Source organism: Leptonychotes weddellii, chromosome 1, assembly GCF_054177405.1.
Source record: "Leptonychotes weddellii isolate Sample4059 chromosome 1, ASM5417740v2, whole genome shotgun sequence".
Lineage (NCBI taxonomy): Eukaryota > Metazoa > Chordata > Mammalia > Carnivora > Phocidae > Leptonychotes > Leptonychotes weddellii.
Window position 1 is genome coordinate 134,349,717 of NC_138369.1, and position 17,641 is coordinate 134,367,357.

Sequence of the window (17,641 nt, forward strand, 5' to 3'; positions counted from 1 at the left end):
GGGAATTTTCTAACCTTATTTTTTCCTTTTGATTCCTAATTCAATTATTTGTGTCCAGAGAATATATTTCATAAGATTTCAATTCTTTGAAATTTATTGAGGCTAGTTTTATGGCACAGGATATGGCCTATCTCAGCAAATGTCCTAGGTACACTTGAAAAGAATGCATATCCTGTGGTAGTTAGATGTAGTGTTCTGATTAGCATTAGGTCAAGGCAGTGAGTAGTTCAAATCGTCTAAAACTGTACTGATGTCTTATTTAATTTTTCTATCAACTACTGAGAAGAAGGTGCTACCTTTAGCCTGCAATGTCATAAGATTTCTCTCCATCTCCCCACCCTAAATCAAGTCTTTCCTCTCTGGCAGCAAAGCTGCTGGACTGGAAGACTGCCATTCTTGCAGACTGAGCTGCATGGGGGCTGGGGGGAGAGTAGACCTGAGCTGTTCTTACCTGAATCTTTAGCAGGTTTTCAATGTGTTGGCCATCTCTGATAGATTTCTAGTGCCCTAAAATGGGTGTTTTTGACAATTTTGTCTAGTCTGTCTATCCATCTATCTACCTACCTACCTACCTATTAGTGGAGGAGAATTGCTGGCCTCTTTTTTAGAAGCTGATTTTATGGTACTATTTTAATATGATGCCTTTAACCTTTATTAAAAATATTGAGAAACATTTCTGCATCTTCTCTAAAACCTCTGTTGGAGGTTTTTTAAGTTGTTAATGTCGTTTGTCCAGAATAAGCGGGAAAAACTCCCTTCGGGATGTAGTATAGACTTACTTGGTTCCTTCATAACATTCACCAGTTGAATCACAACAAGTTAAACATTTATTTGCTAGAAATGAATATTATAAATTAGAATTTTATTCTTGAAAACTCATTTCATACCATAAAATACCAAGACATCACAAATGTTCTTCAAAATCATACAAGTATTTGCTTTTACAAACATTATGTAGAATTTCATTCAAGAAATACTTATTGAGAGATTACCATGTGCCAGAGACTGTGCCAGGCACCAGGAATAAAAACAAATGTATTCAGGAGGCACAGCTCCTGCCCTCCCCTCAGAGCTAACAGTCCAATTGGTGAGAGAGGTGGTTACGCAGACAGTTACAATCAAGTGTGAGATGGGCAATGGCAGAGGAAGTCAGTTCTATGATTGTGCCCAGTATCTGTGTTTGCTCCCACAATTTTTTTCCTGGTCTTTGGAATCCTTGAGGCTTTAGAAATAAAATATCATTAAAGCCTGGACTAAAGGCACGTCTCCCATGGTAAGTTTCTGAATGGTAAATACTTGGGGAGGGACAGTTTCCTTGGGAAAGGTTTCTCCTATTCTAAATTTGTGAATGTACATTAGATCACTTGGGAAGCTTTAAAAAAATACCTTTGCCTGGATCTGGTGAGGCCCAAGACCCAATTTTTTAAAGTACTCAATGACTTTAGCATGCAACCGTGGTTAAGAACTATTATAGCCTTTGTTTCCAGTTTCTTCAACATTTGACACCTGGAATAAAAGAAGCCTCCTTCAATGGTTTTCGTTAAGTTTTCTGGGAAATTCTTCTTCACAATACTTATGGTTTCCTTCTACTGCTCTGGTGTCTGGTAGAGAGTGAGCCCTTATCATCAACACTTCAAGATTCTAAAGAACATGGGGCACTCATTCCTCTCTCTCTCTTACTCATCCCCAAGTGAAATGGAGAAATTCATCTGATCAGTTAGCCTCTGACACCCACTGAACCACATTCTGTGTAGCAGATGTAGTTACTTTGCTCTACCCATATCCTTTGCGTCTATCCCATAGTGATAATAAAAACAGCTAAATGGTACTTACTGAATGCTTACCATATGGCAGCTGCTGTCCTAAGCCTTTTACATGAATTAATTCATTACATCCTCATACCAACCTGATGATGTCCATTCTGTGGTTATACCATTTTAGATTTGAGGAAGCTAAAACTTAAGGAGATTAAGTAACTTGTCTGAGGACACACTGTCATTGGACTGGGATTTCGATCCAGACCACCTGGCTCCAGAGCATATTCTCTTAACCTCCATGCTACTCCACTGCTAAGGGGCTAGCCTGGCCTTTGTTCCACAAGTGGTAAGCACAGTTGGAGGCCAGTGCTAAGTGCGTATATGCCGGCAGGCATTCTCCATTCTACTGGTAACTGGGTCTGTAAGCCTCTCTGTGCAGCTTGCTGCATAAAAGTACTCCAAGTCATCTTAGTAGGTGCAACTCTACTCCCAAGTGGGTACCATGGTCCAGAATTGAGGAGGGGGATGAGGGTTCCCTTGAATCAACATATACTCAGACTTTAAACTGTCTGTCTAGGAGTTCTGCACTTAAGGCTTTGGAATCTCTAACAATTTTGTGCTTACGTTTCTCATCCCAAAGAGATCCTTAACTCACACTACACACTTCTTCCTTGGATTTTACTTTGCCTGTTCTTAAGCATGTTGGGAAGAGGCAATGCCTTTGTTAAGTGGCACAAGGATTCACTATATATGATTATGCATCCATGAAAAAAGTTTTCTACCTTACAAATCAGTTCATTGTGATTGTATATTGCTATTGATTATACTAGTCTAGTCCCAGCCAACTATATGGCTTCAGTTGCCATGATCACATGGCTTTAAACATGAGTTTTGTTTATCACCCAAGGTGTTTTATTTTTAAGAGCAAAGGTTATTAAAGTTCAGGTGTTTTAACTAAAGCCATTATAAGGAGAAGGTTCCTAGTAACAGAAAAAAAGTTTTCCTCTCCTGGTAAACTTCAATGAACTAATGAGAATTCTGTAATACCTTGTATTTTTCTTTTTGTCTAAATACAAATCTTAGTTTTAGAAGACTGCATAAAGATAAATACTGTTTTAGAAAATATTCTGTTTCATGATATGTTCTTTATTAAAAGCCACTTTAAAAACACTTTTTCAAAGTAGGTGTTGATTTTAACTTTAGTTCATTGCTATACAGCAGGGATGGGCCAACTACAGCTCACGGGCCAAATCTGGCTGCTGCTAGTTTTTGTAAAGTTTTATTGGAACACAGCCATGTTCCTTATATGTGTTATCCATTGCCACTTTCACCTTATAACGGCAGAATTGAGTAATTGCAACAGAATCTGGCCAGAAAAACCTAAAATAGTTACTATCTGGCTATTTACAGAGTAAGTCAGCTGTTACCTGCTATTGTATAGCAACCCCCCACCCCGCCCCCATCTCCTATCCCATCATGCCTAATTTGCTGCTTCTCATTTTGTCTTGGGTTACTGATTTTTTATTTTACAAGTGAATAACTATTACCTCATTCAGGTTAGCATTTTTATTTTTTTTTAAAGATTTTATTTATTTATTTGACAGAGAAAGAGAGGGAGCAAGAGAGAGAGACAAGCAGAGGGAGCGGGAGAAGGAGAAGCAGACTCCCCCAAGCAAGGAGCCCAATGCGGGGCTTGATCCCAGGATGCTGGGATCAGGACCTGAGCCAAAGGCAGATGCTTAACTGACTGAGCCACCCAGGCGCCCCCAGGTTAGCATTTTTAGAGGAACAAAACAAAACGCAACTGCCTCCTTACTTGTGCAGTACTTATCTGTGTGTCAGTGATTCTCTGGTGAAAATAAGTTACCCTGATCACAGTTTTCCTAATACAAGGTAAACCTTTTCAAGTTTATATGATCAAGTATTTTTTCAGCTCAGAAAATCTTTTATTATAACTTTATTTTTATTTGTTTTGGTTCCTATTGCTTTAGGATTGGTGATCCAGAGCTAACCTCTTTGTCATTTTCATCTCCTTATCCTTCCCAAACCATACTGGATGACAATAAATTTGTTAGCAACATCACCTCTTTTATTCTCTGCTTTGATATTTCTGTTCTTTTAACTGCATCCAAATGTGTTTCACTGGATTTTTTAATCTTTTTGTATTTTTTTTTCATCTTAGCCAGCTTTCTTTTCTTTTCAGCCTGCGTCTGTCTGTTGGCGTCTGCTCTTCTTATTCTCTGCTGCAGTTTCCTAAGAGGCCATTTCTTTTTGCCTCCTATTAAAATCATCAAGCAGATAGCTTCTGAAGCTTTTCCTGTTTCCTAGAGAAGGATATTTTCTAAGATAGGCTTTTATTCTGTTTTCAGAGTAACATGCATATGGGGCCCATGTAGATTTGTTGCTGGGACTTTTGTTTTTTTCATATTTACCAATCTTTAAATGAGGAGGGATCGTGATGTTTGTCAACACACAGGACGGACAGATTGTTCCCCAACAGCACCCTCTCTATGGGTATTGCATGAATATTCTTCTTAGATCTAAAGCTCGATGGTAAGTTGATGGGCCATTGTATGGATATACCACAGCTTGTTTTTCTATTCCCATGTCAATGGATGTTTGGGTTTCTAGTTTAGGGGCTATCATGAAAAGTACTGCTGTGAACATTCTTGTCATGCCTGTTGGTGCACACACTCATGTATTTCTACTGCATATATATCTAGGAGATGAAGTGCCAGGTCATGGGGTATGCATGCTTTCAAACTTAGCAGATAAGGTCAATGGACTATGGATATCAAGCCAAAACTACGTAAGAAATATTCAATAACATTTCTTTTTGTTTGATTCAGCAAGCCAGAATATCCTCTTAGTTAACAAAATGTTGAAATGAGACATGAGAAAATTTTCTCTTGAAGTAGAACATCTGGGAAACACTGAAGAGAATAAACTCCTTCGTTTGATTATTATTACTGAAAATAATTTTAAATTATTGGAAGTTTATGGAGAAGAAAGATCTTTCCTCACGAATTACACATTGACAAGTCCATAAAAGCTGCACATCTTGGGAGAAGCATAGATTATTGGAATTCCATATGATGATTTGTATAGCTTCTTTTTAAAAAAGATAATCTGTAAAAAAAAAAAACCACAAAAAACCCCACAAATGTTTGATTATGTCATCTTTTAAGAAACAATCATTATCAGACCAATACATACAAAAAATTACTGTGATACAATTACAAAGAGCCTTGGTTCAGAAGCCAGACATCACCAGACATACCCCAGCTCTGCCACTTATGAGCCCCATGACCCAAATGTTTCTTAACTCACAGGGTCTCAGTTTCCAAATTACAGGACTTACAAGCCTTACATTAACTGAATTATAACTGAAAACTTACTTTGTGTACACTGTAAAAAAATTCAAACTACAAAAGGATATAAACATGAGGAAAGTATATCTGTTTCCCCCCAGTCCCCAGGTCTACTGACAAATACTTAACCAATTTCTTGTTGATCTTCCCAGAAATATTTAATGTTTATTGTAGGCCTCATGAATGCACATATGTTTGTATATATGCAAACATATTTCTAGCTTTTAATCAAGGAATATGACACATATGAGAAAATAACAGAACACCAATGTGCAGCTTAGTGAATTAATGTTAAATATTCATCTGTGTAAATACCACCCAGGTCAAGAAGTCCTATAAGCTCCCACTTACTCCTTCCCAATCACAACCATCTCTATTCTCTAAAAGTTATCACTATTCTGATTTTTATTTGATTTTTTCCATATTCACTTTCTTGATTTTCTTCATATCTTTACCTCCTAAATGCCATAGTTTAGTGCTGATTTTAAACTTTATATAAATAGATTCATACTGTAGTTTTCTTTTTTGGATCTGATACTTACAACATGGATGAATCTCACAAATATATGAATCTCTTCATTCATTTTAACTGCTACATAGTAGGAATTGACAAACTTTTTCTGCAAAGGGCCTGATAGTAAGAATTTTAGACTTTGGGGGCCAATAAACAAAATTGAGGATATTATGTAGGTCCTCAACGAGAGAAAACAAACTTTCACAAAATTTTTGATAAAATTCAAAAGATAGTAATAATAATTGACTACAGGTTTGTTTTTAATATAAGTCTACTAATGAGAAAAATGGAAGTCTTATTTAGGGGATAACATTTTGCTCAATTAAGGTTCAGATCATCAAAATTGATTACATGTCACCAATAGCCGATAAACATTTACAGTGAGACCCCCCCAACACACACCCCCATTTCAGCTTGGAACATGTCTGTCACACAGATGCATGCTGCCAACACTGATATCAATCCATGAGCATAAGCTTTTCATTGTGCGTATTTATTGCTTGGGAGGCATTTACAGAACTCCATTAGATTCTTCTCTTGATATTTCCCTCTTAGCATGTCATTACAATGTATATTAATTGCTTCCAGTAGAAGGTTAAGTGGACATTCCTCCATCCCACAGTTAGAGACTTTGATGTAGGAAAATTTCCTCTGCACTTGTTTCAAGGTCCAGAAAATGCTCCTGGAGGTGTAAACTCAGAAAACATATTCACTGCAACTATGTGTGGGAATTAAAATTTTGCTTCTTGTTTTAACTTGTGACAGCACAGGAAGTATATAAAGCAGCTTGCCATTACTTGTGATTTAATGTTAGTTGCCATTGAAATGATTTTACCATAGTGTAAATTCTGCCATATAAGCTCTGTTTTGCCTTGTAATTTTAGGTTGGATTCATTAAAAAATATTATCAAGTCTACAGCAAAAGCTAATTTCCCAAAGCCATTCAGTATTCCATAATGGTGGATAAGGGTAGTTTACTTATTTAGAAAAATCTCAATCTTAATCTGACTCAAAAACTCACACTGAAAGGTTATCAGTGCTAAGCCATCAAGTATCAGTGAGGTAGGCAAGTCAGAACATACAGCTATTTCTGGAAAAAAAAAAAAATCATGGAACAATAAATTAACAATGGTTAAATCCATGAGACTGAGTGAAGATCACCATTTAAACAGCTGGTTAAATAACACATGATAGATTCAAACATGTTTTCACTAGTAAAATGTTTATCCACTAAAAATCTACTGCTGACATTCTGTGGGGAAATTTGGCCATACATTCAGGACTCCACTTGATTGTAATCCATCATGCCAGCCCATACTGATTTTAAAAGCCTTGTTGATTTGTTTCCCCTAGTAAATAAAGACCCTCTGCCCTTGGCAAGCCTGAGCCCCAGCTTGTACCCAAACTTGGCCAATGCCCCAAGGCAAGAAAATGGCCAGTGATCTCAGATCACTTAGGAAGGACTTTCCTCTGCTGTTATAGTTCATCTAGTCCCTTTGATTTCCATAGCTCTCCGATGTCTTTAAAAATAATGATGTTTACAATGTATCCATTATTTTCTTTAAATGTTGCAGCTACCTACTACATCCTACCTAAAATCAGAAGACATGTCTGTTTTGTTTTATTAAATTCTTTTCCCCCCAACTTATGCATGTTTTTCTTCAAAATTTTGTTTTTTCTTTCCTTTTGCCTTTTTGCATCTAATTTACTGTCCTTTTTATAATTTCTTGAAAAGGATGCTTAGTCTTATTTTCATCTTTTCAAATAAATGCCTTTAAGACTACAAATTTCTAAGCGTCACATTAACAGTGTTCCACAAGTTTGATACATACATAGCATTTTTGTCATTTTTCAGTTCAAAGTATTTTCTAGTTCTATTATCACACTTTCTTTGATGAACAGATTGTTTATATCTGTATTTCTTAATTTTCAAATATATTAGAATTATCTTATCATTGATTTCTAGTTTCCTTGCATTTTTATCAAAGAACACACTTTGCAGGATTTCAACTCTTTGAAATGGTTGACACTTGCTTTATGACCATATATAGTCAGTTTTTGTACATGTTTGTTGTGTGTATTCTTAAATAATATGCATTCAGTAGTTGTTAGGTATAATATTCTATAAATGTGCTTTAGGTCAAATTTCTTTTTTTTTTAAAGATTTATTTATTTGACACAGAGAGAGAGACAGCTAGAGAGGAAACACAAGCAGGGGGAGTGGAAGAAGGAGAAGCAGGCTCCTGGCTGAGCAGGGAGCCCGATGCGGGGCTCGATCCCAGGACCCTGGGATCATGACCTGAGCCGAAGGCAGACGCTTAACGACTGAGCCACCCAGGCGCCCCAGGTCAAATTTCTTAATTATGTATTTCAAATCTTCCATTTCTTTTTTTTCCTCTGTTCCTGATAGAGATTAAAATTTCCTAGCATTATTTTGGATTTGTTTCTCCGTGCAGTTCTATTAAGTTTACTTTACAAAGGTTGAGGCCATGTTACTAGATACATTCCTATTTGTGACTCATACCTTCCCAGTGAATTAAAACCTTTATCTTTATGAAGTGTCCTTCATTTTGTCTAGTAGGACTTTCTGCCTTAAAGTCTTCTTTGTCTATATTAATATCGTTGTATCTGCTTTCCTGTGGGTGATTTTTTTTTATGGTATGTTTTTTTATCCTTTAACTTGTAAGCATTCTGTATATTTAGATTTTGTATGTGCCTCTTACAAACAGCATTTATTTTTATTCAGTCTGACAAATTCTGACTTTGAGCATTTAGCTATTTACATTTAATATAAATTAATGATGAATCAGTGATAAACACCTACCATTTTATTCAGTGCTTTCTATTGGTTTTGTTTCCTTTTTCTCTCCTTTCTATCTTCTGTTTATATTGAGGGGGTTTTTTTTTCCATTTTCTTCTATTAGTTTAGATGTCCTACGTCTTTCTACTATGCTTTAGGAGTTACCTTAGAGGTTACAAACTGTTGCCTTGAGTCATCAAAGATAATGTTAAATAACACTCTATCCCGCTCCCAGATAATGCAAATGGCTTAGAACAATTTAGCCCACACACGGATTTTGGACTCCCACACTACTTATGCTGTGTAATTGTAATGTCACTGCTGTTGCTTTTTCTTATTGTTTTTTTTAAGCAGTCAGTAAATAGCCACATATTCTTTATCTCCAAATTTCCAACTGGGATAATTTTCCTTCTATTTGAAAAACACCCTTTAGTAATTTCTTGTAGTGAAGATCTCCTAGTGACAAATTTTGTTTCACTTATCTGAAAATGTCTTTCATTGTCATTCTTGACGGACATATTTGCATGTTATAGATCCTTTGTTATTATACTATTTCAGCATTTTGAAGCTATCATTCCTTTATTTTCTGGCTTTGTTTCTGATGAGAAGTCAACTTCAGTTTAATTATTGCTCTTCTGAAGGTAATTCACATCCTTTTCCTCTGAAAACTCTAAAGATTCTTTCTTTTGTTTTCAGCAGTCATATTAAAGTGTATGTAGGTATAGATTTTTAATATTTTTTTGCCTGGGGTTAAGAAGGCTTATTAAATATTGAGTCTTTCATTGGTTTTTAAAAATTCACATTTCATAGTATTTCCCAACATATTTCTTCTCTTAGTAGTCAGATTTCTTGAATCAATGGTCCATTTCTACTATCTTTTTGTCTCTTCCTAATGATTAAGTTATCCTATATCTATCCTTGCATCTCCTCTGTAGTTTCCACCTTTTTGTTCCTTTATTCTTTCTAGGTAAATTCTTCTGACCTATCTTCTAATTTATTAGTTTTCTCCATAGTTGTATTTATCCTGCTCTTAAATCCATTCATTGAGTTTCTCATGTTGATTACTGCTGATTACTGAAATCTGCTATATCATTTGTATCATTTCCAGTTCTCTTGAAAATTTCAATGTTGACTTTAATCTCTTTAAACATAAGTGTCTTAGCTCAGGCTGCTTTAACAAAATAACTGGGTAGCTTAAACAACAGAAATTCATTTTTTCACAGTTCTGGATGCTAGGAGTCCCAGATCAAGATGTCAGCATGGCCGGTTTCCGGGGCGAACTCTCTTCCTGGTTTGTAGATGGCTGCCTTCTTGCCAGGTCCTCACATGGCAGGGAAAAAGAACAAGCTCTCTGGTGTCTCTTCTTATAAGGGCACCATTCGCATCATGGGGGACCCACCCTCATGATCTCATCTAAGCCAATTATCTCCCATAGCCCTCATCTCCAAATACCATCATATTGGAAGTTAGGGCTTTAACATCTGAATTTTGGAGGGACACAAGTCTGTAGTACTCCACCCCAGCCACCACCCCCCCCACCATTCATGTCCTTCTCACATGCAAAATACAATCATTCCATCCCAATAGCCCCCAAAGTCTTAACTCATTAGAGCATCAACTAAGTCTCATCTAATTATCCTCTAAATCAGGTATGGGTGAGAGTCAGGGTATGATTCATCCTGAGGCAAATTCCTCTCCAGCTGTGAACCAGATGAGTTAGGTACTTTTTTTTTTTTTAAGATTTATTTTTATTTATTTCAGAGAGAGAGAGAATCCCAAGCAGACTCCATGCTGAACAGAGCCTGACATAGGGCTTGATCTCATGACCCTGAGGTCATGATGTGAGCTGAAATCAAGAGTTGGACATTTAACCAACTGAGCCACCCAGGTACCCCTCATCCCAACTAGGGGTTGGAGTCCCAACCCAAATGGAGGAGGCTTACCAGGGCCTCTAGCTTGACTCTAGTTTTTGTCCCCCTAGTTTTACAAAGCTGGTGAAAATATCACTCAGCTTTTCAGCCCCATTTTCTAGAATGTGCATATTCCCTCAGGGGGGAAAAAAAGTGACTGCAAATGCCAGCATCAACTCTCTGAATTTGTCTTCTCTTAGATATTTGCCCAGAAATTCCTCACTGTTAGCTCTCCATTGTCTTCAAGCTGATTAAAAATATTTTAAAATCAAGGTCCATGCCTACATTCCCTAAGCATTATTAAATAATCTCATATCTGTCCTTCCCTCCTTCCCACAGAGAAGGAAGAGAGAGTACATACATGGGAGCAACTAAGCATCATGTTCCAAACATTAATAAAGCAGTAAAGAGATACTTTATACTCAGAAGTAAATGCAGACATACTCAATTTAAACTATGTAAATTATTTATCTTATTAAATTTTCATGTAAGAAAAATGACTATCCAAATATTGAAGGTGATTTTTATCACAATAATAAGATAGGCAAAATGTTATGGTCCCTGGATTTATATTATATAGATGTATGGATAATGTTACATGTAAATACATGGTTTATATTTTTAGGGATTTCCGAGGTTATTTCTTTATTAATTAAAAACAAAAGATTTTCTGCTGTAAATTACAGCTATAGCTTGGTATTTAAGAGTTCTTTGTCAGTTTTCTCTCTTCTTTCTTTCTTTTTTTAGAGATTTTATTTATTTGAGAGAGTGAGTGAGTGAGAGAGTGAGAGAGGGAACAAGTGAGGGGAGGAGGACAGGGAAAGGGAGAAGCAGATTCCCCACTGAGCAGGGAGCCTGACACAGGGCTTGATCCTAGGACTCTGGGATCATGACCTAAGCCAAAGGCAGATGCTTACCCAACTGAGCCACCCAGGCGCCCCCTCTGTTTTCTTTCTTAACTGACCCTTCATCTCAATATTCCTTCCATGATCCTCTTTGACTGAAACTTAAGGTCCCCATAGATTCCCTTGCAGAGGGTCTGTTGGTCACATAAGTGCAGGCAAACCTCTAGTGAAGGGACATTATTGTAAAAATTACACAGTTAGTGGCAGAGCTGGCTAACACTCAAACCTTCTGAATGCCAGGCTCAAATTTCCCCGTGAGCCTTGTGTCTTCCCTATCCTGATAGCATACTCTCACGCCAAAATAGTAGATGATGTGCTTGACCAGAGAAGGGTTGAGAAAGAAGGTATATGCAAAGGGTTCACTCCCTTTCTTCTGAGAATTCTCATGAGAATTTTACTTTCAATTGACTCTCTAGCTCTGTTTTCCTAGCAATTCGATAAGGTAGTTTGTATCAACTATGTTACTAAGCAACACTACTTGACCTCCAAGTGGTAACTAGCATTTGATTGGAAGGAATTATAAACGAACTAGTAATACCTAATAGGAAACCATAGGTTTGAGTTTTCCTGAGTGTGCTGACTTTTGTAACCGAGTGAATCGATTAAGGGGACCCTGGACACTGTGTCTATGGAATCATTACAAGACATCCTGGCCCCTGAGGCACGGAAACCAGGGCAGGTCTGCACCTACCCAATGTCAATCTCTCTTCCTTGCGTCTAAGCTTTGTAACCAGGGGACTAAATAGCTATGTGTTCGTCTGTGTGGACCCAGCAAGAGCTTCCATATAAAGAGAAGCACCTGCTGCTGCCCTGCTCAAAGCTGGGGTTCCTGTCTTCTATCTTGCTGGGTAAACGGATACTCAGCTCCTATCGAACCTTGTCTGTGTTAGTCTTGTGAGTAGGAATGTTTGGTTGAGCCTAAGACCAACTCCTGGTGGGCCCTGCAGGAGGCATCTGGGCTAGAACTGGACAGGCTGTGCCTCATGCTGTGCTTACAACCAGCGTGATGAGACAGGGATTCCTTCTCTACTCCCTAAGAACAAGCTGCTTTTTATAACACGGACACATTTTACAGCTTTATTTGTGATCAAATACCATCATGTGCTTTAAGGACCCATAAAAAATTACCCAGAATCCTATTTTCTGGACACAGGAGTCCAATTGCTATAATGTCAACTCTATTCTCTAAGAATTTCAATAGTAGGTTCCATCACCTAGATGAAATGTGCCAATTTGAATGGGAGTGTTTCACTTTCTTAAACACATTAGGGTTGTTGGAGTAGAGCAGAGAGCTGAATGATGCTGGGCCTCTCCTCCCCTCTGCTTCCTTTCAGATAAAAAGTCAAACTCACCTTAGCTGCGATTCTTATTTTTGAGTTTTTTCCTCAGGTGACTTGCCAGTGTCCGAGACCTCCTCATCTTGCTGTTGCGCCACAAAATTCTTGTTGACCATGTCTTCTGTGTGACTGTGGATGATCTGATGGGCTGCAAGGATATGCTTCCACTGGGCGTTCCTCACTGTGCCAAAGCGACAAGAAATTTTACTCTGAAAGTCTAAACAAAATCATTCCCAAAGATTTTCAAGAAAGTAGTGACAGAAATGAAAATTTGGTAAATCACATATTCCCTTGCTTCAAGCTGATGAGAGTAAATAACAATAAGCTGCTCTCTGTTGTAGAAGTATGCCTTCTAGAGGCAACCAGACCTAAGGTTGATCATTGCTGCTCCCCCATCCCCACTCTCTGGTTCAGTCCGGTCAGTCTCCTCCCCACCCGGCTGGCCTCTATTGCTGTCCCCCCCAGCTGCCCTCCACTGGAGTGTCTGCACAGCCCGACTCAGGGCCCAGCTCTGCCAGGAAGCCTCCTCTGACCGGGCTGGCCCACATCCACCATTGCCACACCTGAGTTCCCACAAACCCACACAGCACTGAAGCACTCAGTGTGAGTTTCGTTTTGTTTTTTAAGTAGGTTGTAATGACTTAAAGGTAGAGACCTTGTCTCCCACTTCTCTTTGAACTTTTGTTCCTAATATGGAGCATACTTGTTGACTGATGATGAGTTTCTGAGCTCATGGCTTTAAAAGGTGGTCTTTGCTCCATATTGTAAGGATATTGATTATCAAGGATTAGTACATTAAGCATCCCATCTCCCTTGGAAGGGATAATCATGATGATGATGATAACGTTAGCACTTAGCATTTGTCCTTACTTTGTGCCAGGCACTGTTTTAAGCAGTTGGCATATATCCATTTAAACCACCCCACAACCCTAAAAGAGACTATTAATAATATCCCCATTTCCAGATAAGGAAACAGAGACACAGAGAGATTAAGTAATTTGCCCCAAATCATACAGCCAGTAAAGGACAGTAAGAAGTACTATGGGTTCTGTGCTGTTCAGGTATCAGCGAGTTTACAGAGGATAAATCACAGTTTATAGAGGATAAATCAACTTCCACTTCACAGTAGTATGGTTGAAAGAATGGGGACTTTGGAGCCACACAGACCATGGTTCACATCTGTAAGTTGTATAAACTCTCTAAGCACTAATTTCCATAATTGAAAATGAGAATACAGCTCCAGCTATTTTAAGAAATTGAAATAGGTACTTTTTAAATGCTTAGTCCAGTGTCTGGAACTTAGCATGCACTTAAAATTTGGTAGTTACTGTTATTTTACATCTATATACAGGTCTCTTCAAAGTCTTCAATCATGATATATCTCAAAACAGTCTGTATATATTACCTTAATTTGGGGTAAAGAGTCTATATATAATACATATGGTTCTTTTTTTTTTTTTAAAGATTTATTTATTTGAGAGAGCGAGAATGAGAGAGAGAGAGTACATGAGAGGGGGGAGAGTTAGAGGGAGAAGCAGGCTCCTCGCCGAGCAGGGAGCCCGATGCGGGACTCGATCCAGGGACTCCAGGATCATGACCTGAGCTGAAGGCAGTCGCTTAACCAACTGAGCCACCCAGGCGCCCACATATGGTTCTTTTAAGAAACAAAAGGTCCTAGTGTGCGCTCCCTGTCCAGATGGCTTTCTTCATTTGGTATAATACAAAGAGAAGAGGCTAAGGACTTGCCCAGCTTCCCCATAGACAAGTCCCACTGGATTCCTTCAGCTCAAGTGCCTCCTCCTGTTCCTTTCCCTCAGAGCCCAGAGAAGCTAGGGGAAGGGATCACAAACTAGTAACTACTAAACACTATTTCCCTGCCTCCTTCAATTCCCTCAGTTAGAATTGACCTAAAGAAGACTGACCTCACTTTGGACCTAGGAAAAATAAAAAGGAGTTGCATATTTTCTTAAAGATTCAGAAAACACAAGATCCCTTTTATAAAAAGGTGACACAGAAACATTGATTATTTTATCCAAAAATGAAATATTATTGGTATAAGCACTATCATACACCACTGATGGGAGTATGAATTAGAACAATCTTTTTGTGGGGGCTATTTGGTAGTATCTAGCAAAAGTAAAATGCACATACCCTATTTCTAGCACCGTACTGCTAGGAATTTACTGTCAGTAGCATGAGCAGGATAGGCATAGAATATATGCTTGCAGCACTGCTAGTTATAGGAAAACACACTGAAACAAACTAAATGCTTATCACTAAAAGGTTCGGGCTTAGAAATTACAGTATAATCATGTAATGGGAAAATAAGGTATTTCTTTGTTCTCTTCAAATGCATTAGAACTCCACCATTCCTTTATCCCTATTAGGTGATCCGAAATGTTATACTTTTCTTAAACCTGTCCAGAATTCCCCTAAACAACATGGAAACCTTGTAAAAAATAGCCAAGCTGTTCTTTCACTTAAATTTTTTAATTTAAATTCAATTTAATTAACATATAGTGTATTATTAGTTTCAGCGGTAGAATTCAGTGATTCATCGGTTGCATATAACACCAGGGCTCATTATATCACGTGCCCTCCTTAATGCCCATCACCCAGTTACCCCAACCCCCACACCCCTCCCCTACAGCAACCCTGTTTGTTTCTTAGAGTTAAGAGTCTCTTATGGTTTGTCTCCCTCTCTGATTTCGCCTTACTTTATTTTTCCCTCCCTTCCCCTATGATCCTCTATTTTGTTTCTTAAATTCCACATGAGTGAGATCATATGATAATTGTCTTTCTGACTGATTTATTTTGCTTAGCATAATACCCTCTAGTTCCATCCACGTCGTTGCAAGTGGCAAGATTTCATTCTTTTTGATGGCTGAGTAATATTCCATTGTATATATGCACAACATCTTCTTAATCCATTCATCTATCAATGGACATCTGTGCTCTTTCCATATTTTTTTTTATTGTAAACATTTGAGGCTTACAAAAGATAATTTTAATTTTTTTATTCTTTTTTAAAATTCCAGTACAATTAAAATACAGTGTTATATTAGTTTCAGGTGTATAATATAGTGATTCAACAATTCTATACATTTCTCAGTGTTCATCATGTTAAGTGAACTCTTAGTCCTCTTCACCTATTTCACCTATTTGCCCACCAATCTCCCCGCTGGTACCATCAGTTTGTTCTCTACACTTAAGATTCTTTTTACTTGTCTCTTTTTTTCTTTGTTGATTTGATCTGTTTTTCAACTTAACATAGGAGTGAAATCATTTAATTGTCTTTCTCTGACTCACTTATTTCACTTACCATTATACTCTCTGGATCCATCCATGTTGTTGCAAATGGCAAGGTTTCATTCTTTTTTATTTTATGGCTGAGTAATATTCCACTGTGGATATATACCACATCTTTATTCATCTACTGATGGACACTTGGGCTGCTTCCATAATTTGGCTATTGTAAATAATGCTGCAATAAACACAGGGATGCATATATCTTTTCAAATTACTGTTCATATTCTTTAGGTAAGTACCCAGTAGTGGAATTACTAGATCATTTGGCAGTTCTATTTTTCATTTTTTTGAAGAACCTCCATATTGTCTTTTACAGTGGCTGTACCAGTTTGCATTCCTACCATAAGGGTATGAGGGTTTGTTTTTTTTTTACACATATCCTTGCCAACACTTTTTTCTTGTGTTTTTGATTTTAGCCATTCTGACTGGTATGAGGTGATATCTCACCACGGTTTTAATTTGCACTTCCCTGATGATTAGTGATGTGATCATCTTTTCATGTGTCTATCAGCGATCTGTATGTCTTCTTTGGAGAAATGTGTTCATGTCTTCTGTCCATTTTTTAATTGGATTTTTTTTTTTTGGTCTTGAGTTATAAAAGTTCTTTATATATTTTCTAACCCTTTATTGGATATGTTATTTGCAAATATCTTCTCCCATTCGGTAGGTTGTCTTTTAGTTCTGTTGATTGTTTCCTTTGCTGTGCAGAAGCTTTTAATTTTGAGGTAGTCCCAATAGTTCATTTTGCTTTTGTTTCCCTTGCCTCAGGAGACATATCTAGAAAAATGTTGCTATGACCAATGTCAGAGAAATTATTGCCTGTGCTCTCTTCTAGAATTTTTATGGTTTCAGGTCTCACATGTAAGTCCCTAATCCATTTTGAGTGTATTTTTATGTATGGTGTAAGGAAATGGTTCAGTTTCATTCTTTTGTATGTAGCTGTCCAGTTTTCCCAACACCATTTACTAAAGAGACTTTTTCCCATTGCATATTCTTGCCTCCTTTGTGGAAAATTAGTCAGCCATTATAATTGTAGGTTTATTTCTGGGTTTTCTATTGTGTTCTATTGATCTATGTGTCTGTTTTTGTGCTGGTACCATACTGTTTTGATTGCTACAGCTTTGTAGCATATCTTGAAATCTGGGATTGTGATACCTCCAGTTTTGTTCTTCAAGACTGCCTTGGTCATTCAGGGTCTTTTGTGGTTCCATACAAATGTTAGGATTATTTGTTCTAGTTTTGTGAAAAATACTGTTGGTGTTTTGATAGGGACTGCATTAAATCTGTAGATTGCTTTGTGTAGTATGGACACTTTAACAATTTTGTTCTCCCAATCTGTGAACATGGGATGTCTTTCCATTTGTGTCATCTTCAATTTCCTTCATTAATGTTTTACAGTGTTCAGAGTAGAGATCTTTCACCTCCTTTGTTAAGTTTATTCCTAGGTATTTAATTCTTTTTGGTATAATTGTAAATGGGATTGTTTTCTTAATTTCTCTTTCTGTTACTTCATTAGTAATGTATAAAAATGCAACAGATTTCTGCATATTGAGTTTGTATCCTGCAACCCTTCTGAATTCATTTATTAGTTCTAATAGTTTTTTGGTCATGTCTTTAACAGGGTTTTTCTCTCTATATTATCATGTCATCTGCAAATAGTTAAAGTTTTACTTCTTCTTACTAATTTGGATGCCTTTTATTTCTTCTTCTCTTCTGATTGCTGTGGCTAGGATTTCCA

The 17,641-nt window shown here is 37.4% G+C and overlaps 1 protein-coding gene across 5 annotated transcripts in view; it reads right to left on the bottom strand.

The window, feature by feature from the left end:
- Nucleotides 1-562: 562 nt before the first annotated feature.
- Nucleotides 563-17,641, bottom strand: part of CFAP91 (cilia and flagella associated protein 91) — a 103,663-nt gene continuing 86,584 nt past the window's right edge. For 4 of the 5 annotated variants that reach the window (XM_081833428.1, XM_081833415.1, XM_081833424.1 and 1 more), the window contains exons 17-18: nucleotides 12,610-12,775; nucleotides 563-4,886 (exon numbers count right to left, since the gene is read on the bottom strand). In XM_081833428.1, coding sequence (XP_081689554.1) covers nucleotides 12,624-12,775 — 152 coding nt within the window. In that variant the 3' untranslated portion in view covers nucleotides 563-4,886; nucleotides 12,610-12,623. The other variant, XM_081833401.1, reaches the window with a different exon arrangement.